The sequence below is a fragment of the Brachycentrus maculatus genome, unplaced genomic scaffold, assembly GCF_059751285.1.
Source record: "Brachycentrus maculatus isolate JH-2025_06_01 unplaced genomic scaffold, ASM5975128v1 h1tg000183l, whole genome shotgun sequence".
In the NCBI taxonomy this organism is placed as follows: Eukaryota; Metazoa; Arthropoda; class Insecta; order Trichoptera; family Brachycentridae; genus Brachycentrus; species Brachycentrus maculatus.
In genome coordinates, this window is record NW_028280934.1 from 1,010,938 (window position 1) to 1,031,990 (window position 21,053).

At 32.7% G+C, this 21,053-nt stretch overlaps 3 protein-coding genes across 5 annotated transcripts in view; 1 reads left to right on the forward strand and 2 right to left on the reverse strand.

Annotated features, from left to right (window-relative positions):
* Nucleotides 1–945: 945 nt before the first annotated feature.
* Nucleotides 946–5,206, reverse strand: LOC148307962 (juvenile hormone esterase-like). 3 transcript variants are annotated; one of them, XM_088262556.1, is made up of 4 exons: nucleotides 5,136–5,206; nucleotides 4,628–4,844; nucleotides 2,699–3,996; nucleotides 946–2,138 (listed from the first exon to the last, which is right to left on the reverse strand). In XM_088262556.1, the coding sequence occupies exons 2-4, from the start codon at nucleotides 4,763–4,765 to the stop codon at nucleotides 1,916–1,918; spliced, it is 1,659 nt and encodes a 552-aa protein (XP_088118682.1). In that variant the 5' UTR covers nucleotides 4,766–4,844; nucleotides 5,136–5,206; the 3' UTR covers nucleotides 946–1,915. The 3 variants fall into 3 exon arrangements, with proteins under 3 accessions (XP_088118682.1, XP_088118680.1, XP_088118683.1); XM_088262554.1 differs by having other exon boundaries at nucleotides 5,053–5,190; XM_088262557.1 differs by having other exon boundaries at nucleotides 5,065–5,179.
* Nucleotides 5,207–6,645: 1,439 nt separating this feature from the next.
* Nucleotides 6,646–8,781, forward strand: LOC148307963 (galactose mutarotase). Its single transcript, XM_088262547.1, has one exon. It carries the CDS (start codon nucleotides 7,094–7,096, stop codon nucleotides 8,246–8,248), a length of 1,155 nt encoding a protein of 384 aa, XP_088118673.1. The 5' UTR covers nucleotides 6,646–7,093; the 3' UTR covers nucleotides 8,249–8,781.
* A 1,389-nt stretch (nucleotides 8,782–10,170) lies between these two features.
* Nucleotides 10,171–21,053, reverse strand: part of timeout (circadian regulator timeout) — a 304,829-nt gene continuing 293,946 nt past the window's right edge. The window contains exons 15-21 of the mRNA XM_088262542.1: nucleotides 20,895–21,046; nucleotides 20,526–20,614; nucleotides 19,831–20,034; nucleotides 18,406–18,537; nucleotides 14,769–14,963; nucleotides 11,980–12,176; nucleotides 10,171–11,267 (exon numbers count right to left, since the gene is read on the reverse strand). Coding sequence (XP_088118668.1) covers nucleotides 10,302–11,267; nucleotides 11,980–12,176; nucleotides 14,769–14,963; nucleotides 18,406–18,537; nucleotides 19,831–20,034; nucleotides 20,526–20,614; nucleotides 20,895–21,046 — 1,935 coding nt within the window. The 3' untranslated portion in view covers nucleotides 10,171–10,301. The remainder of the gene's footprint in view (nucleotides 11,268–11,979; nucleotides 12,177–14,768; nucleotides 14,964–18,405; nucleotides 18,538–19,830; nucleotides 20,035–20,525; nucleotides 20,615–20,894; nucleotides 21,047–21,053) is intronic.

Sequence of the window (21,053 nt, forward strand, 5' to 3'; positions counted from 1 at the left end):
AATTTATTGATTTGTATTATTTTACAACTTAGTGGCCTACAATGAGTGCATTAAAATGGTTATAAAATATAGGACAATGCAGAAGAACAATGCTGTGTTATCTTGATTGTAAAACAGAAAAAAAGCAAGGTATCAGTATAAAAGTATGATTTATTAGTGGGTAAAAATATATAAAAATACATATATTTTGTAAATATAATTTATATGTACAATATGGCTGAAAGTAAAGCGTTCTATGCGCAAAGTATTATTCTTAAAAATAAATTTTAAACATTTAACAGCACAAACATAAAGAAAACATTAACAATCTTAAAATATAATTATTTATCAAGTAAAAATGTATGCGTTATAATTACACATATGCCATAGGAAAATATGGAGACATTTCACAAAATAATCGAAGAGGTTGTGTCAAAAGAGATCTAGTCTGTATTTTTTTTTTTTAGGAAAAACCCTAAAAAACCTTTTTATGCATAGTCGAACTTCTATTCAGCAATATTTGTATCGAACATAGAATATTTGTCATACCACCAATCGAAAAACACGCACAATCGCAGATGTACTCAATACGGCGTCACTTTTCTATCGAGGTGAAAATTTTATAGAATGTTAATGACAGATGTGGCAACCTAAGAAAAAAAATAGAACTCAAATCGGATGACTGAGGGCGCCACATGGTGGTGATTCCGGGAAATTTTTACAAAGGTGGTATAATTCCTTTTTTAAACAACAAACACTTATTCCTATATTACAGAGTTTTCTGAGATTCGACTCCCGTAATACTGATTAAGAAATCCACCTAATCTAATGCAATGAAAATGTATAAACAATTTTTTACCCAAAAACTTTGTACATACATATTTTTCTTTTAAAAATATAGATGTGTAAGACCTTTCGCACATATTTTGAATATATTGAAGTGTGCTTTTGAGATTATACCCTAGATTTTTTTTTTCCAATATACACACATATATGTTATTTTATTTAATGCTGAATTTATATTGCATTCCATCATGATTTTTTATTTTAAGAAAACATAAATTTCAACTGTATTTAGTTTCTATTGTATTGAATATAAATAGCATGAGCATAAAATATTTAAAATTTAAAAAATAATGTAAAAAAAAACTTTAAATACAGAGTTAGATCTCTTTTGGTGCAAACTCTTCATTTTGATATTGAGGTATTTATTTATTTTATCAATTAAACTTTTTGAACAATATGTTCGACGTCAGAGGGCTTATTGCTATGAAGAAATATCTTCCAACTAACCAAAAATAGACTAGGGATAGTGGTCAAAGTTTTAACCTTATAAAACTCTTTAAATTAGTGATTGGTAATTGTAAAAATAAAAAGTTAAAAAATTATAAAATTAAATAAAGTAAAGTAAAAAATAAACCAAGTATAAGGAATTGCAGTAGGAATGATTAAAAAATTACAAAACTGTAAATTAACTTGCAAGGAATGACATTGAAAAAAATAAATGGTTTTTGATCTTGTTTTTTTATATCTCTTTTTTAAAAACTATATTTGTTAGACTTGTTCAATTAAATTGGGACATTTAAATTTATGACACTGACTGTATAAGTTGAAACACTTATTTTGGGATTGATGACCAGAGCCATTTCGTCGTAGTGTAACATGTTACGATGCGAGCATTCGTATAGTCAGTACAGCGAGCCGAGCGCTCCATCCATAGTTTCGGATGCTTGCCGCGAGCGATGTTACGACGTTACGTTATGACGAAATGCTCCGGTCAGTCTTCACCCTATGGTATCTTTTCGTCAGTAGTAACATAATTGAACAAAAAGTATCATAATAATGACTACTATACAACAACTTCATTGTGCCCTATCAATGCAGATCATTCAATAAAATAGCTCAGTTAAAAACGCAACTCCCATAGAATTTAATATTACTTGATAATATTTCCCAAGTTGCATCGTTTGCTTATATAATTCTGTCCTCTTGAGGCTTTCACGTCATCATGAATAGATTCCCAGAATTTCATTCTCTCTTCAAATGGATTTTTCTCCATAGACAGATCTTTGGTGATTTTGAGATATCTGAGTTCTCTCGGATCAGTTACCGGTTCCCATTTTATGGGCAACAAATCATCTATATATGGCGTAGGATTTCTGAAATTAGTCATTACATTTAATTATTAAACAATCTACAATTCAATCAAACCCTTATCAGCACCCCAATGGTGCATAGGGCACTGCATTATATAAACACAGTGTTATTTTGATTGTTAACACATGAAGGAAAGGTGATCAGCCCTCCGCTTCAGGTACCAGTCCAGGGTAATATTGAATAAATATTAGAGTGAAAAAAATCACTTATATTTATTTGACCCCCATGGGCATCGAACCCGGAACCTCCAGAACGGTAGCCGAGCTTGCTGACCATTACACTACGGAGGCGGAAAAAAACAATCTACTCTAAACTAAAATTTCTAAGTAAAACTATAATACATATATTTTTATTAAAATAAGGTTTGGCAAATTTGAAGTGTCGACTATCGCGATGAACATGTATGTATTATGGCTTCTATAAAGATAACAAATTGTTCTGTTCGAGTGCAATTCATAGTTTTTATTTATTATTAAGTGGAATGAAATAATTTTTACTACACATAATTATTATTTAAGCCTAAATATGTACAAAATATACTTAAGAATTATAAATACTTTACCCTGTTTTTATAAAATTGCTCCACAAAGACACCATCTTCTTCCTCACAAGTATAGAATCTTCCGTGTCATCAGATTCATCTTTCCAATAACAGTTAAATAAATATGCTAATTCATCGTGATGAGTGATAGCTTTAATTTCATTCCGTAAAACCTTTGATTTTACCGTGTGAGGTCCAAAATAATCAAACATGTAGTAATAATAAGGATTTTTTCTTTGCTTAGCGGTAGTAGCTTTCACAAATCGGTTCAGACCCTCGATGACAGCAAAGTCGGTTAAAGCTTCGGTAAATTTTTTTCTGTATTCGTCCGGTGTAGATGATCCATTCAAATAAAATGAAGATAATTTCTTCGCTATTTCTGCTGATGCGAACGATCTGTAATCCAGATTGAGAGCCCAAGCGGCAAACGTCTCTAAACTTTGCGACATTTCATCATTTTCTATAAATTTTTCCCAAACTAAAAGTAAAAAGCCCTCATCGCGGTTAAAACCGGTAATATATGGAATATCCATGAACTCGTTGGATTTGATTAGTTGTTTGGGAGTTTTGGTTAAAAAAGCCTCTTGTCCTTCAATTTCATTTTCCAAGCACGGCCAAAATGGTATCAAGAAAAACTGCTCGTTATTTCTTTTTCGCATTTCTTCAATGGACGTTATTAAATTGACCGCAGGAACATTTCTCAAGAATTCTAGAACTTCCGAAGGTTCTGTGCTTTTACACCCCAATACGTCGGCCATCAGGCACGTCGTTTTCAACGGGTCAGGAGTGAAGGCCCAAGGATTCATGATGGAGCCGCTTTGCGCAATGGCCTTTTGGAAGAGATCCTTAGCCGCTTTGGAAAGCATCAGATAATTCACAATAACAGAACCTCCGCTCGACCCTAAAACGGTAATATTTTCGGGGTTGCCTCCGAATTGTGATATGTTGGCTTTAATCCAACGTAAAACGGCTAAAACATCCTTAAGGCCCGCATTTCCCGGGGCTCCGGGTTCACAGGCAGATAGGAATCCGAGTGGGCCCAAACGAAAGCCAAAAGTTACGACGATTATGTTTTCTGCGACAATATATTGCGGATCGTAAAAATATGTTTTGGCAGAACCGTAGAGAAAGCCCCAAGAGTTCACGGAAATGACTACGGGCAAGTCAGCCCTCGGCTCGATATCTGGAGTAAATATATTCAGGTAAAGGCAATCTTCAGAGCCGAAACACTTCCCGGTTACTTCCTCTAACTGTAAACAATCGTTTTGAAATTCTGTCGCATCCAATACACCGGGCCATGGCTCCAGCGGTTGGGGAGCCTGGAATGAAAACAAAAATAATAACAAATACGGATTTTAATTTTTTTTGTTTATTCTTTATTATGAGGTCTAGCTTGCATCCTTTATGCCTTAAATATGGATTGCCACTAGTCTTATTTTATTTTTATTTTTAATATAACAACGATGCTGCCGCATTCACTTTTCTATGATACTAAAATTGACAGTGTAGTTACTTTTATAATTTTATCTCTACCCATACCCCTGTGGTGCATAGGGCACCTTATTGAAATCGCACAATATAAATGAGCTCCAGCTTAGATATAAAAGTGCGATGTATTTGGTGGCATAAAGATGACATTATAGAAGGATCTTGGGGTAGCAAACCTGTGGGGGAGCAGATTATTACTTATAAAGCAATAAATAAAAGTTAAAAAATGATTTCCACATTTATGAAAAATTTCTAAAAAATTTATGATGTTTTGATTAGTTTATATGACCGATTAGTTTAATGTTAACAATGAAAATTCTATAAGTTGTATTTTTACATAAAAATAATGTACGATGATGTGTTTAGCTACACTAAATGATGTAACCAGTATTTTTAAGGCTAGCATATATTTTCCCTTCTTAAGACCTCAGATATACATCTAATTAAAAAAATAATACATACTTGAAAGCGAAGACATCCCACCGGTGGCTTAGCATACGGAATACCAAAAAAACACTTGCAATTTAAATTGCCGTAAGTTATTCTTTTGCCCCTCACCAAGCCATGACTAGTCTGAACCACATCCTTATCTAAACTCATGACTGGACAAATGAGATTCTAAGATAATTTAACATTGATATCCTGGTATTTTTCAACAATGTAATTAAAATTATGAGCCCTGAAACAAGATAAAAATATATGTATAACAAATAACAATAAATAATTTAAATAATGACACTTCAGTTGCAATTATAGATCACTCATATTGACTCCGGTGCCTATATCAGAGTAACTAATTTTAATTTACAAAAACAAACAAGACTAATAATATTAATATTATTATTCTGAGATTAATAATATTATAGTTAAGAAATAACAACGCATACAATTTTGGATACCGTTGAGCTTGTGGAAATTCTTTGTAATTTCTTCACATGATGTTAAATTATTTGAAGTTACAAACACTTACGAAGTTATCAATCGTGGATTCAAGCAGTCACAAATACCCAAAACGTCAAACGTCAAATCCGTAATTAAAGTGTCTATGATCAAACAAACATGAAATCAGCTCCAGCATGCTGGCAACACTTTTTTTTCGATAAATTCCAATAGATATGAATATTTATTGATTTGGCATCCATTTAAATTTATGAATTAATTTTTAATATCAAACATAACTTTTTTTGAGTCTACTATGTTGTATTTTATTAAAACACATAAAAATTAATATGGCGACAATTGTCGTAGTTATGGCATTTTTAAACGATCTGCCATAACTAGTGAAAACAACTGTCACAAACTAAATTTTTATGTGTTTTTTAATCAAATACAAATTAATAGACTGAAAAATCTGTGTTTGATTTAAAAATTAATTCATAAAGGTATGAGCATTTTTATTCAAACTACACTGTTCCATTGATTTATAAGATAATGAAAATAGTTGCCTTCAAAAAAGGATGCCTTTGCCCTGAGTATCACTTTTTTTAATGAATCAAATGTATTCGACATTTTCAAAAAGTAAAAAAAAAATCGGGTTTTAAGACAGTAAAAAAGATTTCAAGTTGAAGCGTTTTCCAAATGTGTACTTATTGGTGATTTACTATAAAAATTACAATATAATAAAGAAAAGTATGACAAAGAGCATAAAAAAATTATTTAACTTATTTTATATACTATCCATCTTCCTAGTGTAGTGGTAAATACATCCTGGGACCCCTACCATGCTAAAGGTTCTATGTTCGATTCCCAGGGGGCTCAAAATAAATGTGACAGTTTTATTCACTAATACTTAATTTTATTAAATACAATAACCCTTAACTGGTACATGAAGTGCTTTCACTTAAGCGATAACCCTTCGGTTATCGCTTTGATTTTATCAATCAATTAAACATTGCATCAATTTGATTCAATGCCCTATTCACTATTAGGAGCTCAAGTACGTAATTACTTGAGTAATATGGTAGGAATGAAACAAATATATATGAAATAATTTGCTCTATTGCTAACCAGAGTGAAGGAAAATTAGCAAAATCTGAATGTGAAGAAGACAAAAAGGGAAACTCATACACCTGGCATCTGCGTACATTTTTGCATTTGCTGATTTGACTATGCTTTTTTATTGAATTAACGTAATCAATTTGAAAATGGAAATAATGTTCAAGTATGCCAAATGCTAGAAATTTCTCAGGTCAGAAATTGAAATAGTTAACGGGTTTGAAGATTCACGAATCTGAAAGAGGCGGAGATTTTTTGGAAAGACAAAATAGTGAGGCGTTCTATTTTTCTGCCTACTCCTGCTGAAACTGGAGTGATGGTGGTTAATTTAAAAATAGGATCATCTTTAAGTGTGCCAATTATTCCCATTTTCAATAATTAGTGACGTTGCAAAAGTACATCCAATTGAATATAGGTAGGTACCTACTTTTTCTTCTTCTAGTACGGGTTTGACAAAGATGTTTCGAAACGCATCCCCTCAATTTTTTTTAACCTCTATAGCGCTCGATAGGATCGCCGGCAACAGCCGGCAAATGCAAATTTTTGGCAGACTATTTCACCCTGAATCTTTCAAGTAGCGTTTTAACAGTATCTATTTATGCACGAATAATTAATTGACGAGTTTAAAAAAATGATTGTAATGTAATTCCTCTAATATAATAATATATTGCTGGGAGAACACGTTGGCAAATAATAATATCTGTTGGTGCCGTGTTATTTTTTATATTTATTTTTGTAACTGATATTGTTATCTATCTTGTGGACGAGTTCTTATCGGTTTGAAGATATATTGTATTTTATAAATATCGCTTCATTTTGCTTTTAAACCCCAGTCACCACTGTCAGTTCTGTGTGCGGTTATTAAATCGTTCGTAAGGTGTATCTACTCCGATAATAAATATATTTTCGCCGCCGATAATTAATAACGCAGACATGGCATCCGATAATTTATCACCTACCGATTCCTTAGATTCGCCATCCATGTCTAGCGGGTCAAATGTCCAGTTGTTGATTGATTCGTTCGGATCCATGACTGCGAGCGAAACGGGAAAGTCTAACAGAGCTGTCACGAGATTTACTTGGAACACAAAGAATAATATGCAAGTACAAGTGATAACGTACGGAGCCACTGTGACAAGTATAAAAGTTCCAGATAGAAATGGTGTCCTTGCAGATGTTGTCCTGGGCTTCGATAACATGGCAGGCTATCAACAATCTAACAATCCATACTTCGGGGCTACAGTCGGAAGAGTCGCTAACCGAATTAACGCGGGGTCATTCTCACTGGGTGGAGTTAATTACACTCTCAACAAGAACAGAAATGGTCATCATCTTCACGGAGGTTTTATCGGGTTCGATAAAGTAAACTGGGATTACTACGTCGATGGATCGAAAGTGGTTTTGAGTTATCTGTCTCCGGACGGAGAGGAAGGTTACCCCGGGAGCGTGCTCACCCTGTTGACTTACGACGTGACTTCGGATAACGTCATCAAGGTTAAGATGGAATGTACTACGACCAAACCGACCCCGATTAACCTCACTAACCATTCTTACTTTAACTTAGCGGGTCACGACGCCGGACCGAGCGAAATATACGACCACGTTGTGACCATCAACGCCGATAAGTATACCGAGACGAATGACAGTCTAATCACAACGGGACAAATTTTGCCCGTGGGAGACACGCTGTTTGACTTCAGGATACCGCGAGTGTTGTTAGATTTCATGAAGAAAGTACCGGGTAACGGCTACGATAACAATTTCTGCATTACAAGGAGCGCCGACCAACATTTGGCTTTCGTGTCCAGAGTGGCGCATCCCAAATCCGGGCGTGTTTTGGAAATATACAGCAACCAGCCGGGAGTTCAATTCTACACTTCTAACTTCTTACCCAATCCTACTTTAGGTAACGAGTACCAACCTCTGTTTGGCAAGACCGGAGTGCCGTACTTGCGCCACGGAGCATTTTGCTTGGAAACGCAGAACTTACCTAATGCGGTGAATTACAAACATTTCCCTAATCCATTCCTATATCCGGGAAAAAAGTACATCCATGATGTAGAGTACAAATTTATATTACAAAACTAGTATTATTTTTAAGTAAATCATATACTTACAATGCGTAAATAAAAACGCCTTTCATCTCAGCTTTGCATTTAAAATGCACCTTTATATGCTTTAAATATACCTTTTATGGCACTACTAAATCATCACATATTTTAAGCTAATATATAATTTTTGAAACATGAAAAGTGTAAAATTTTATATTGAATAAAAAATACAAATTATTTCAATTGAAAAGTAACTAGACTGATTAAAATCCTTATTAAATTTATAACAATACTCTTGTTTTTCGGAACTGGTACATGAAGTGCAGAGCTGATAACCTTGAGTGAAAAAAATATAAAGGTGTTTCATGATAACATACATATTTATGTCATTTGACGAGTTTGTTTTTTTTTTGTGTACTAATAATATATTCAAATTTCCTTTTTTCGCTTGTCAATGTCTTGTTCGTGTTGAATTATTACTACATATATATTTTTTGTTATTGTTAAAAATCACAATGGCTCCGTAAGCTTAAAGAAACAAATATGTAAATAAAAATTATAATCTTAAAAGGCTTTTGATTTGATAAGTTCCCAGGTTTTTCAGGCTTTTGTTAGTTATGGCATATGTAATAAAATACAGTAAGTATATGTAATAAAATACATAACCAAGAAATAACAGCAGAAAATCTTAATGTGTGAATTGATAAATCCATGTTTTACTTTAAAGCATACATTGCTTTCATTACTGGTGAATTATACAATTATGTATGACCTGTTAAGTTTTATTTATTGTTTCGGCATTCACATTGTAATAATACATGATGAAGTTGTAAGAGAAAAACATTTGTTTTTTTACCACTTGAGTTTTTTTTATTACGACTAGTTTCGGAACTATGCTTCCAAGTCTAAATATAAACAAATTATTATTTGTGGTTCACCAATTCTACCCATTATGACGGTCGTCAGCCCCGTAAATGTCCAGACTTCCATATTCTTCTTCATCTTTGATGAGATGTCAAAAAATAATATGAAAAATAACTCCTATAATTGGAGATAATCCAGATTTGTGAACAAGTATTTGGACACACTCAAAATGTTGTAAAAATTATGTATTCTTTCGCAACCTTGGACTTTTTTTTAATATTAAGAAAACATGCTTTCATTCAGAGCATTTATTTTTGCTAACACCACCCACTTTAGGGTTATATTCTCATTTCTTCATCCTTCTTCAAATCCTCATCCGCACCCAATGGTGCATAGGGCACTATATCATATGAATGCAGTGTTATCTTGATCATTAATTAACACATGAAGGAAAGGTGATCAGCCCTCCGCTGCTGGCTGACCTCTTAAATAAAGTAAATGATACAAATTCTCAGTTATATTTCTTAATGCTGGTCTATATTTAAAAAAAAGAAAGCCTTTTATTTTTTCAATTATATTATTTTATTTAGAGAACACACAAAATAGAACAAACACTTTAAGCTAGGGATAATAATAACAAAACATGTCATTGATAAAAAATAGAACAACACATTTTGGATAATGGACATAGTTAGAAAAATTATCCAAACCTTTGAATTAAAAAAAATGCTACTTAAGACGAAGGTTGACAATATTTTGATGCCTTTGAGATCTAAATGGTTGGAAAAAATTACAAAATATTTCTGCATCCTTGGGCACTAAAAAACATAAATATTTTGAACTTTTAGAGGTTTTTCAATTGTCTCCATGTAATTCACTTGTTTATTAAACAGGATATAAAGTGCCTTATTTATAATTGACAGACACGGCATCTCTGCAAAATACGGCAATTTTATGTCTAGCTAGAGGTAAACATTGTTAAAAAAAACTTCTAATCTTCATAAATAGTAAATGTAAGCAAAATCAAATCACATGAAATCAATGTGGATTATGTCAGGTGACGTACCAGCTTCAATATAAAGTTTAACAACCACGCAAAATCCGAGTCCTTAATTTACTAAAAAGTTAAGTAATAACATAAAAATTATATTTTACTGACAATATCATCAAAGGTCACATTATCATTTACTAATGAATTAACAATACAAAAACAATTATACACTTATCTAATCTTCCTTTTCAACTCCATTTATTAAGTTATCAAATAAAGTGTCAGCCGCATCTGATGCTTTATTCTGAGAAACATTTGATGAGATTTTACTCAAAGAGCTTTCGTCACCTTCATCTTCTGAATTTACAGTTGATAAATTGAAATTGAGAGGGACTTTGCTTTTGATTTGAGTGCTTGTAGGAACATCTGAAGAATCTTCACTATCATCCGATAATATCAAATGTTTCTTCTTTCTTTTGTTCCCCTGATTGACCGAAGGCTCTTCTTCATCCGAAGATTGACTTGCAGGGATTTTGGGATACTCTTTATCCTTTGCTCCAACTGTTTTTGAAGCGTTAGGGTTATCATTATTGGAATCATCTATAGAATTTCTTCTTAAATCAGATCCGTTTTTAAGAGTAATCTTTTCTGCAGAGTCATCCATATCTTCATCAGCATCAGACAGAATTCGCACTTTCTTTTTCTTAGTAACTTTAACTTTTGAACTGGAATCATTAGAATCTTCAGATGTGAAATGTAAAACCATATCGTTATTGTGAGTAATTTCTGTTTCAAGTTCATTACGTTCAGTTCTATGTTTTTTGTTAAGGTTAAGTAAATCCGTTGATTCATTATTATCTATGTCATCGCCATCGTCACTGACAGTTAACCGCTTGCGTTTATTTTGTTGAGATGGTTTGGAATTTGAAGAATTATCGACTTCATTTGTGTTATTACCCATTGAGCGTATCCTATCAAAGAAATCATTGGCATCCTCATCCGATGACGATTCATTTCCATTATTTGTAATTTCACTGCTTCGATTTCCAAATTGTGAGAATGTCATTTTAGTGTAATTTGGTTCTTCTACATCAGTTTCTTCCGGGACCAAAAGCGTTTTGTCAATGGCTTTTGAGATGAACTCACAACGTTTACGAAGCTTTTCAAAATGGATATTTCCCGGGATTCGCCAATAACACTCCTGGAAATAAAATGTGTTTTATATATTAATTTCCAGTATACCCGTATATTAAGCATTGGTTCCTAATAGTTAAACATATAATTAACTTGTTTGATTTAACTTGGATAAGAAGTATAGTTGTATGTCGACGGCAATGTGCAGATACTTTCATACTTTCTAACATTTTCAAAGACCATGTTTTACAGGAGATAAAAGCGCTACTTGTTTCAACAGTCGTATTACAAAAATGTCCCATATTGTAATTAGTAGATAAATGGAAAGTTTCGACTAAACAAAGCTAAATTTCTTGTGAAAGTATTAGCACATGGCTGAGGGATGCTCTTTTTTATTTGAATATTTAAAAAAAAATGTTCAAAAAGTTGTGAGGGGAATCAATTTATTACTAAAATGATATATCAATACTGTCTCCATAGTGTAGTGGCTAGCAAGTTTTGCTACCATGCTGGAGGCCACGAGTTCGATTCACAGGGTGGCCATGATAAAAACTAATGATTTTTCACTATAAAATTAATTTAGCATCACACTGAACTGGTACTAGAAGTGCTCACCTTGCCTTCTTGTAATTAATTATTAAAATAATATGGTGTCTATGATGCAGTGCCCTATGCATCATTGGGTGTGGATAAGGGTTAGAAATATAAGAATATTTCCAAAAACGTTTTCCCTTTTTTAAGTTTATTGATAGTTAAATTTAAATTGAACATGTACAAACCTGTTCATCACTCGGAGGCTCCACACCCAGACATTTAAGAGTTTCTAGGAAAAGGGGACTTTCCATTGCTTCCGTACACTCGTGCAAAATTGGAACAAGCGGGATACTTTCTCCATCCTCATTATAACCTTCTGCTTCTTGATCCAATGCAACCTCTTCCAGGGACTCACAAATCCATTTTAGAGCTTCTGTGAAACCTAAAAGTATGACCAATTATGAAACATTGTTCTTTTACTTGAGGGGTTTGATATACTACATATTGACAGATCGTGTAAGCAATTCAGACATGACGGGTTAATATGCTAAGTAATGACTGATTAGTGCCAGGAATTCGGACTTAAGGAGTTAATATACAATGTATTGACTGAATAATGTCAGAAATTCAGACTTGATGGTTGGATATACAATATATTGACTGATTAATGCCAGAAATTCAGATTTGAGGGGTTAATATACAATGTATTGACTGATTAGTGTCAGCAATTCAGACTTCTGGCGTTAAATATACAATATATTGACTGATGAGTGTCAGGAATTCAGATATAAGGTGTTTGAAATACAACGTATTGACTGATAAGAGTTAGCAGTTCAGCAAAAATACAACAAATGTGTGTTTTATGAACCATAAATTCTATTTTCCAATATGTCGGGTAGCTATTGAATGGTAACTGGGACAAGGACATTAATTTATAACATAAAATTTTAAAACCCAATAGCCAAATTACACATAAATTTAAAAATAAAGCTATAATAGTCTGCAATGAAAAAAGTAGAAAAGCAATGAAAGCATTGTATTATTCCTATAATTGGAGATAATTAAGAAATACTAAAGACACTGTGAGGATATGTAAAGATTCTTGCTCGGCCTTATTAAGTTTTGGTACAGTTTAGGATATTAGATGTAAGATGCACTTACTTAAAAAACATTTAAAACGAATATAAATTAATGATAACAAATTGATTGCGAAAATGTCCACTATCATTTGATTGAAAATTCATTGCAATCTAATCTCACATTAAAAAGGCAATTCATCTAAATTGATCAAATGATAAGTAAAAGATTAATCATAATAAAGTAAATTGTACAATCAAATATGTAATTAAGTAATTACAACAAAAAAGACTATTCATTCTATTTCCATTGGTCTACTGACACTTCTAGTGGAACTACATCTTTAATAAAATGTCAACAAAAGGATGTAAACAAAACAGCGTATTACTAGATCATCTTACACATTGTTGACAGGTGGTTTTTTTATTATCAACCCTGACCCTAATAAGTATACTAATAAGGGTCATATACTAATCACAAGTAACCATAAACCCTATTCCGATCTGTACGATGTTTTTTAGCGTATACCGCGCTCTACCGAAGGTAGGCAAATATAATGTTTATAAGCCTCTCCAGGGCTCTATTAACAGTATGTAAAATACGCTTTTAAGCGTTTTCCACTAACGATGTGTAAATACAAAAAAACTACGTCTTAACGCTACTTTTTAACATGGATGGATTTAACCCATATGTGAGTATCAAGCAAAATCATGTTTAATTTTCCTATACTGGGGAATCTCAATATTACTGCCTAATACTGGAACAGCGTTAAGGGGATCTTACTGTATGTATCTTTTCCTCGTAATTTATTTTAACAGTGACACAAATGTCCATAGTAAAATTAATTCAGTAGAAACAGCTTTGTGTCTGTTGTGTGGTAAAGTGGTAGAAGATTATCAGTAGAAGAATACTAGGTTTACTCTATACATAAGTTACTAGGAGCTCTAAGTGAGTGATTGCTTTAAAGGAGAGACTAATCTAGAATGGTGCTTGGCAGACTCAGTGGGTATTCACAGAATTGGGAGACATTGTTGTCACCAATGTTTCAGCAACATATACATCCTCCTTACAGTGTCCTTTATTACATTTAAATTTTATAGATTAACCCTAGATAACTAAACATTCGTCCACGCGACGACACCCTTCTCTGCAAAAGTCAAGTGCACTTACTTGACTGCACCCCGCACCCGCCAGGCCTTGTTTACGGAAAGTGATTTATTGTTAAATGTCTCTTACATTCATTCCTAATAAACCAAACTTAAGTGTCATGTAACCAGTTACTATTTAAAAAAAATAATTTTGATAATTTTCACATATTTAATTGCGTAGTCCGCCTGACGAATGTTTAGTTACTATGCATCTACAAATATAGTTAAGTAATCTAGGGTTAAAGGAATCATCATATCACACTATCTGCGGGCGGATTCGCGCTCATAATAGAGATAAACATCTCTGAAAAGAAGTGATAACATTAAACCATACTGTAAACATCGATATGAGACCAAAAGATGCCGCAAAAGTCATGCGTTAAAATAACTTACACGCAATTTACGACGAGTCGAGTGAAAAGGTAAAATTACCCTTCCCGCCCAACACCACCAGTCGAATGAAACGGTAAAATTACCTTTCCCGCAGATTGTGTGATATTAGCAGAATAAGGCTATGTATGCAAACCTGAGTGCCCTAACCATTACTGCTATTCTCCTTTCTTATGCTATAGTAATTACTATTTCTTTCCCAAGCAGCAGTAATGCCCTTACCCTGAACTCCATCACTTGTGACATATGCATCTTATAAAATGTGTTCCAATATTAAATCAATAAACATGGAGCTCTACCTTCAAATAATCACAATCTAGTTGGAACTGTGTTGGTTCAGCGCAGTGCCATATGCACTACTTAGATGCAGATAGGGGCCGGAAGTAGAAGTAGAAAATATTAATGCAAAATACAATTACCTGCGTCTACACACGAAATCAAAGTTTTCGAAGTCACAGAAGTTAACATCTTCACAATGGAATCGGGGTGGTTTTTCTTTGCGGATTTTTTTGTTGCGGCTTTAGCATTGCGTTTTTTCTTTTGTTGTGAAACCGGTGAGCCAGGATTGTCATCTTCAGAATCAGAATTTTGAGGTGAGCCATCCGAATCATCACCTGAAAAGAAAAGGAATTCCATGAAAAGACATAATATTATTTTTGGGTAATATATCCAAAATTAAACAAGGTTTATTAGATTTTAATTCTACATTTATTTATGTATATGTTAATACGTGACGCGTTTCGTCTTATAAAGACATTATCAAACACATATCAAATTAAATAACACATTATTAAACACTGACATTGGGTCAGTGTTTAATAATGTCTTAATAAGACGAAACGCGTCACGTATTAACATATACATAAATAAACGTAGAATTCAAATCCAATAAACCGTGTTTAATTTTTGATATATTACCCAACAATTCAATATGGAATTCTACAAACTGTCTGCAGTTACAATAAATAACATAATATTAAATTCTTATTAAGTATTCATAACAGTTCATTAATTATATATATTATTTTTGATATCTCAATACAGATGAAGAAGAATATGAAAGTCTGGGCATTTACGGGGCTTACGACCATTATGATGCCATATGGGCTGGTTAAAGTGATTGCTTTACACACGTGTAACATTCACCTATTCTACACATGGTTGACAACCACACTACTCAAATTCTTGGAACTTCTATTATGTTGTTCAAATTCGAAATTTATTGCTTGAATTGACTAGAATTTCAGTAAAGATATCTATGGCGAGATAAAAGAAGCTTTTTTATTGAGCAGAAACTTTTTCATTTATATCTGAGCTCCAATTTCTGGATTACATTCACATACATGAGAAATGACAGAAAATGTCCATTTAATTTTTTTAAATTTAGCTTTTAATTTGACCAGTTATAACTGGTCATTAATTTATTTGTTTATCTAGTATTATTGCTTGATAGATAATGTGCCATTTTCCCTTTTTTTATTATTATAATAATTAATTTGCAGGTAGTGGTTACCACGTTTAGCTATTATGCTAGAGGTCCTGGAAGGAAAATAAATTATAGTATTATTTAACTATATATTTACTGTTACTCTGGACTTGAACTTAAAGCGCAAGACTGATCACCTTGCCATCGTATAAATAATTTCATTAATGACAAAGGTAAAACTGTTTCGATATGACGCAGTGCCCAGAAATAAATGTTCCCCAGTTTTTTTTTAATGTAAGTATATGATACTATCAAAAAGACAAAGAAGAAAACAGTCTCTCTCCAAGCACAAGAGTTCAGTCTCTATTTTCGAGAAGCTCGGCGCGACTAAAATTATAAGATAGTATAAAGGAGAAATGTTTAGAAATTGAATAAAAAATGTAACTATATTAAATAATATTTTTATTTTATTATTTAGGCTTATACATAATTTGACCAGATAATTTATTTTCAACATTTTGAGTGTGTCCAAATACTTGTTCACAAAATCTGGATTATCTCCAATTACAGGAGTCATTTTCATTTTATTTTGTGACATCTCATCAAAGATGAAGAAGAATATGGAATTCTGGGTATTTACAGGGCTGACGACTTTTTACACACGTGTAACATTCACCCATTCTACTCATTATTGATAACCACACTAGTCAAATTATTGGAAGTTATATATATTCCTCACTCCTTTCAAGAACGTCATAAATCAAAAAATTTGATTTTTCAGGAGAATGTTTTTAAAGTTTAAAAATATAATACAATGTATTAAAAATAAATATCAAGCCACTTACTGAACTTTTTACTGTGCAACAAATCTTTTTGAGAAAACCTGAAGGTTTTTTCTCCATTAGAAAAATATTTGGTTTATTTAAAAATAATAATTAAACAACAGCTTTTCTTCAAAAAGCAAAAACAACACTTTTTGCCCTGAAGCGGGTAAATATTAAGTTGAAAATATGCCGCTTTTGCTGGGATGTAGTACATTTTCTGGGCATTCCGAAAACATGCAAAACTGAAAATTGACGATTTTTGATTTATGACGTTCTTGAAAGGAGTGAGCGATATATGAACCAACTTTGAAACATTATTCTGTAATTGGAGATAATTCAGATTTTGTGAACAAGTATTTGGACACACTCAAAATGTTGTAAATAAAAAAAATTATATAAATATCATATTTCCACGAACGATATACATATCGCTCACTCCTTTCAAGAACGTCATAAATCAAAAATCGTCAGTTTTCAGTTGTGCATATTTTTGGAATGCCCAAAAAATGTACTATATCCCACCAAAAGCGGCATATTTTTAACTTAATATTTACCCGCTTCAGGGCAGAAAGTATTGTTTTTGCATTTTGAGGAAAAGGTATCGTTTAATTATTTTTTAAAAATATACTTAATATTTTTCAAATGGAGAAAAAACCTTCAAGTTTTACCTAAAAAGATCTGTTGCACAGTAAAAAGTTCAATAAGTTGCTTGATATTTATTTTTAATAAATTGTATTATATTTTTGAACTTTAAAAACGATCTCCTGAAAAAACAAGTTTTTTGATTTATGACGTTGTTGAAAGGAGTGAGTGATATATTATTTTTATGATATGCGAGTATTACATTTCGATTCTGTTCAGTTATGCATTCGTTTTAAAAAATATATATAAAAATCGAGGGGGAAAATTCGCAAGCACGTAGGGATAAAAGCGTAAAATGAAATATAGTAAATTGTTACATTCGTCCGCACATGGCGCAAGGCAGCGCTTGCGAAATGACGAAATATTTTACGAATTAGGTAAGAATATCACGCAGAACGGAAAATAAATCGTCATAAATCAATAAACCTTAAAATGGGAGTTTGAAGAAAAACAACAGTAAGATTAAAAATTCATAACGTACATTTTGTACGAACATTTAAGCACTTTTGTATTGTATTAAAATATACACTGTGATACCAGAAGTGGAGAACCTTTTCATTTATAGAGTCCACATCGATTTATTTGTTCGCCTCCGCAGTGTGATTAATGGTTAGCACGCTAGGCCGTCGTTCTAGAGATCCCGGGTTCGATTCCCAGGGGGGGGCGTCAAATAAATATAAGTGATTTACACTTTATTTTTTAAAAATAACCCTCGAATGGTGCCTGAAGTGGAGGGCTGATCATCTTTTCTTCATATGTTAACGATCAAGGTAACACCGCATTTTTATGATACAGTGCCCTATGCACCACCGGATAAGGGTTTGAAGAAGAATAATAAGTAATATATTACCAAAATTTAAAAATAAATAAGGATTAATAACTTAAGAATACATAATCCTCATTTAAAAAAAAATGTAACCTAGGAACAAAAAACACAGTCAAGAAGCACGATGTCCGCCATGAGCAATGTTTAGTATTGCGTGTGTTGCTAATACGTTCAACAGATAGCACTTCCATTTCAAAAATGGATTTTTAATATTTTCATTGAAATGAAAAATATAACAAAATGTGCTTTTTATTTTCTTTCGATTCCATTTAACTAGACTGGCATTTGACCAGCAACGCATCACCGGGTACATTTAGTTAAAAGTGAAATCTTCTTACCTTTGCTTTTCTTAGCTCTCTTCTTTCTGCATTCCTTCTTATCAGTCACTAATCCAAGTTCCAAGAGTCTCTCCACAAACCTAAATTTGGGGCGTTTGAAGGGCATCCTTGGTATCAGACCACCTAAAGGATCTGGCAAATAAAAAAGCATAGATTTTTAAACAAATATACAAAGAGAAAATATGAAAAAACGTTGGGGTAACCCTTAAGAATTCAAAATCACTCGCAAACGAGTGAAGGCTTATATAAAAAAAAAACAAAAACAAAAAACCTTAAGGCGTCGTCCTAATACAACGCGATAATCGCGTTCTCGCGAATTTTATCCGTACGAATCCGCGATTTAACATACGAATCTCGAATAAGTGTGCTGATTGGCATTCGCGCGATCATTTAGGAAACTTATTCGAGATCTGTATGTTTAATAACAGATTCACTTAAACGCGCGATGATCACGTAGTCGCGTTGCATTAAGATGACGCCAAAAGCAATATTTTATTTTAATAATTATTGTCACGCGACTTCGAAAAGCAATTTCAATCTTTTGTGTTAGTAAATTAATTGACATAATTTTTATTTCAGATATTTTTCGACTACATATCCTTTTATAAAAAGGCCTATTTAAAAGTGGAAATAAAGGATATACCTACAACTCTATAGCGTTCTTCTTTCTCTGAGCGCTTACATATCGCTCACTCCTTTCAAGAACGTCATAAATAAAAAATCGTAAATTTTCAGTTGTGCATGTTTTCGGAATGCCCAGAAAATGTACTGTATGTATCCCAGCAAAAGCGGCATATTTTAAATTTAATATTTACCCGCTACAGGGCAAAAAGTGTTGTTTTTGCATTTTGAAAATTATTGTTTATTTATTTTTAAGGTATTATTATTTTATTTTTTCAAAATATATTAAATACTTTTCAAATGGAGAAAAAACCTTCGGGTTTTTACTTAAAAAGATCTGTTGCACAATAAAAAGTTTAATAAGTGGCTTGATATTTAATTTTAATACATTATACTATATTTTTAAACTTTAAAAACGTTCTCCTGAAAAATCAAGTTATTTGATTTATGACGTTCTTGAAAGGAGTGAGCGATATGTATTGACGTCTCCCTTATATGTAGATATAATAATAAAACCCTTATCCGCACCCCAATGGTGTATAGGGCACTGCTTCATATGAACACAGTGTTATCTTGATCGTTTTGACACGAAGGAAAGGTGATCAGCCCTCCGCTTCAGGTACCAGTCCAGGGTAATATTGAATAAATATTACAGTGAAAAATCACAAATATTTATTTGACCCCCCTGGGAATCGAACCCGGGACCTCTAGAACGGTAGCCGAGCGTGCTGACCATTACACTACAGAGGTGGACATATATCATTATTTTACATTAAATTAAATACACGGCAGTTTAATACATACCAATCGAATGGGCGTACTCTGGCCACAGGTTCCTCAACTGTTCGTCTTCATCTTCCCCAAACTCCTTAGGTACAGTTTGCTTTACGACATTGCCTTTCTTAGTAGGTGCCCTGAATATTAACCCTAGTTCTTTGAGCTTCAGAATAACCCCTCGTCTAGTCCTGTTGCGCTCTATCAAATTTTCCACAATCCAATCAATCACATCTATAAACAAAGAAAAAAACAATAAAATCAAATGTACTTGCTTTTGTACGAAAGCTTATAAAATGGAATAAATCATCAGACAATAAAAATCAATACAAACAATAAATTGGTTGACAAATCGAATAAAAATATGTAAGTGAAACGAATGCTATTGGAATAAAATTTTTGAGAAAAACAATATTCAAATGATTGTACATACATACATATATCGTAGTCATGCAGTAAAAATTGACCAAGTGCATATTTAACAAAAACGTGATCATAGACTACTTGATATATTACTAGCTTAATATTGCCCTGAAAAAATCCCGATTGATTTAAAACTTTGAAGTATAATATATTGACTTGTTAAGAATGACTAACTGCATTGATGTTTATTTTCTTGCCAAGCGAAAGTGACTTAAATGGCCCTCCTGAACATTTTACGTTTTGTTAGTTGGTCACTTTCTCCTGTATGACTACGATGTGTGTAATAAAAAATACTCTCTTACCCATATCAGTGGTAGGATTGCTTTGATTTTCGTTGTAAAGTTTTCTCAATTCCTCTTCTTGTTCGTCAGTCCAAGTTACATTTCCTTTCCTAAATAGGTAAATAATATTAATATACATATAAACCAAAAATTTCAAAATGCATCTAACAAAAAATAGTAGATATAAAGTGGTTTGAAAAAGTGAGCTTAAAGTTAGCGATAAAATATTAAAACTAACCAACGAAGCATCGCGCCGCTTTCAAAGGGTTAGGCAGAGGCCGTTCTAAAAGTTCCACTAGTTTACACTCAGATCTACATTCATTACTAAAAAAAATATAACTGTGGTTTTGTGAAAAAAAAAAAATAAAGGTTGATGTGTATAAAACTTACTTATGTTGGTTGTCCGCTTCATCATAGCCATTTTCTATGACATATGAATCTCGTGAAGACTTCCAGAAAAGCAGTTCCATATATACTTTTGGATTCTTCAGTGCCACTTCGGTGAATTTGCGCACAATAAAAACAGCGAACTTTTGCATCTCCTTAAAA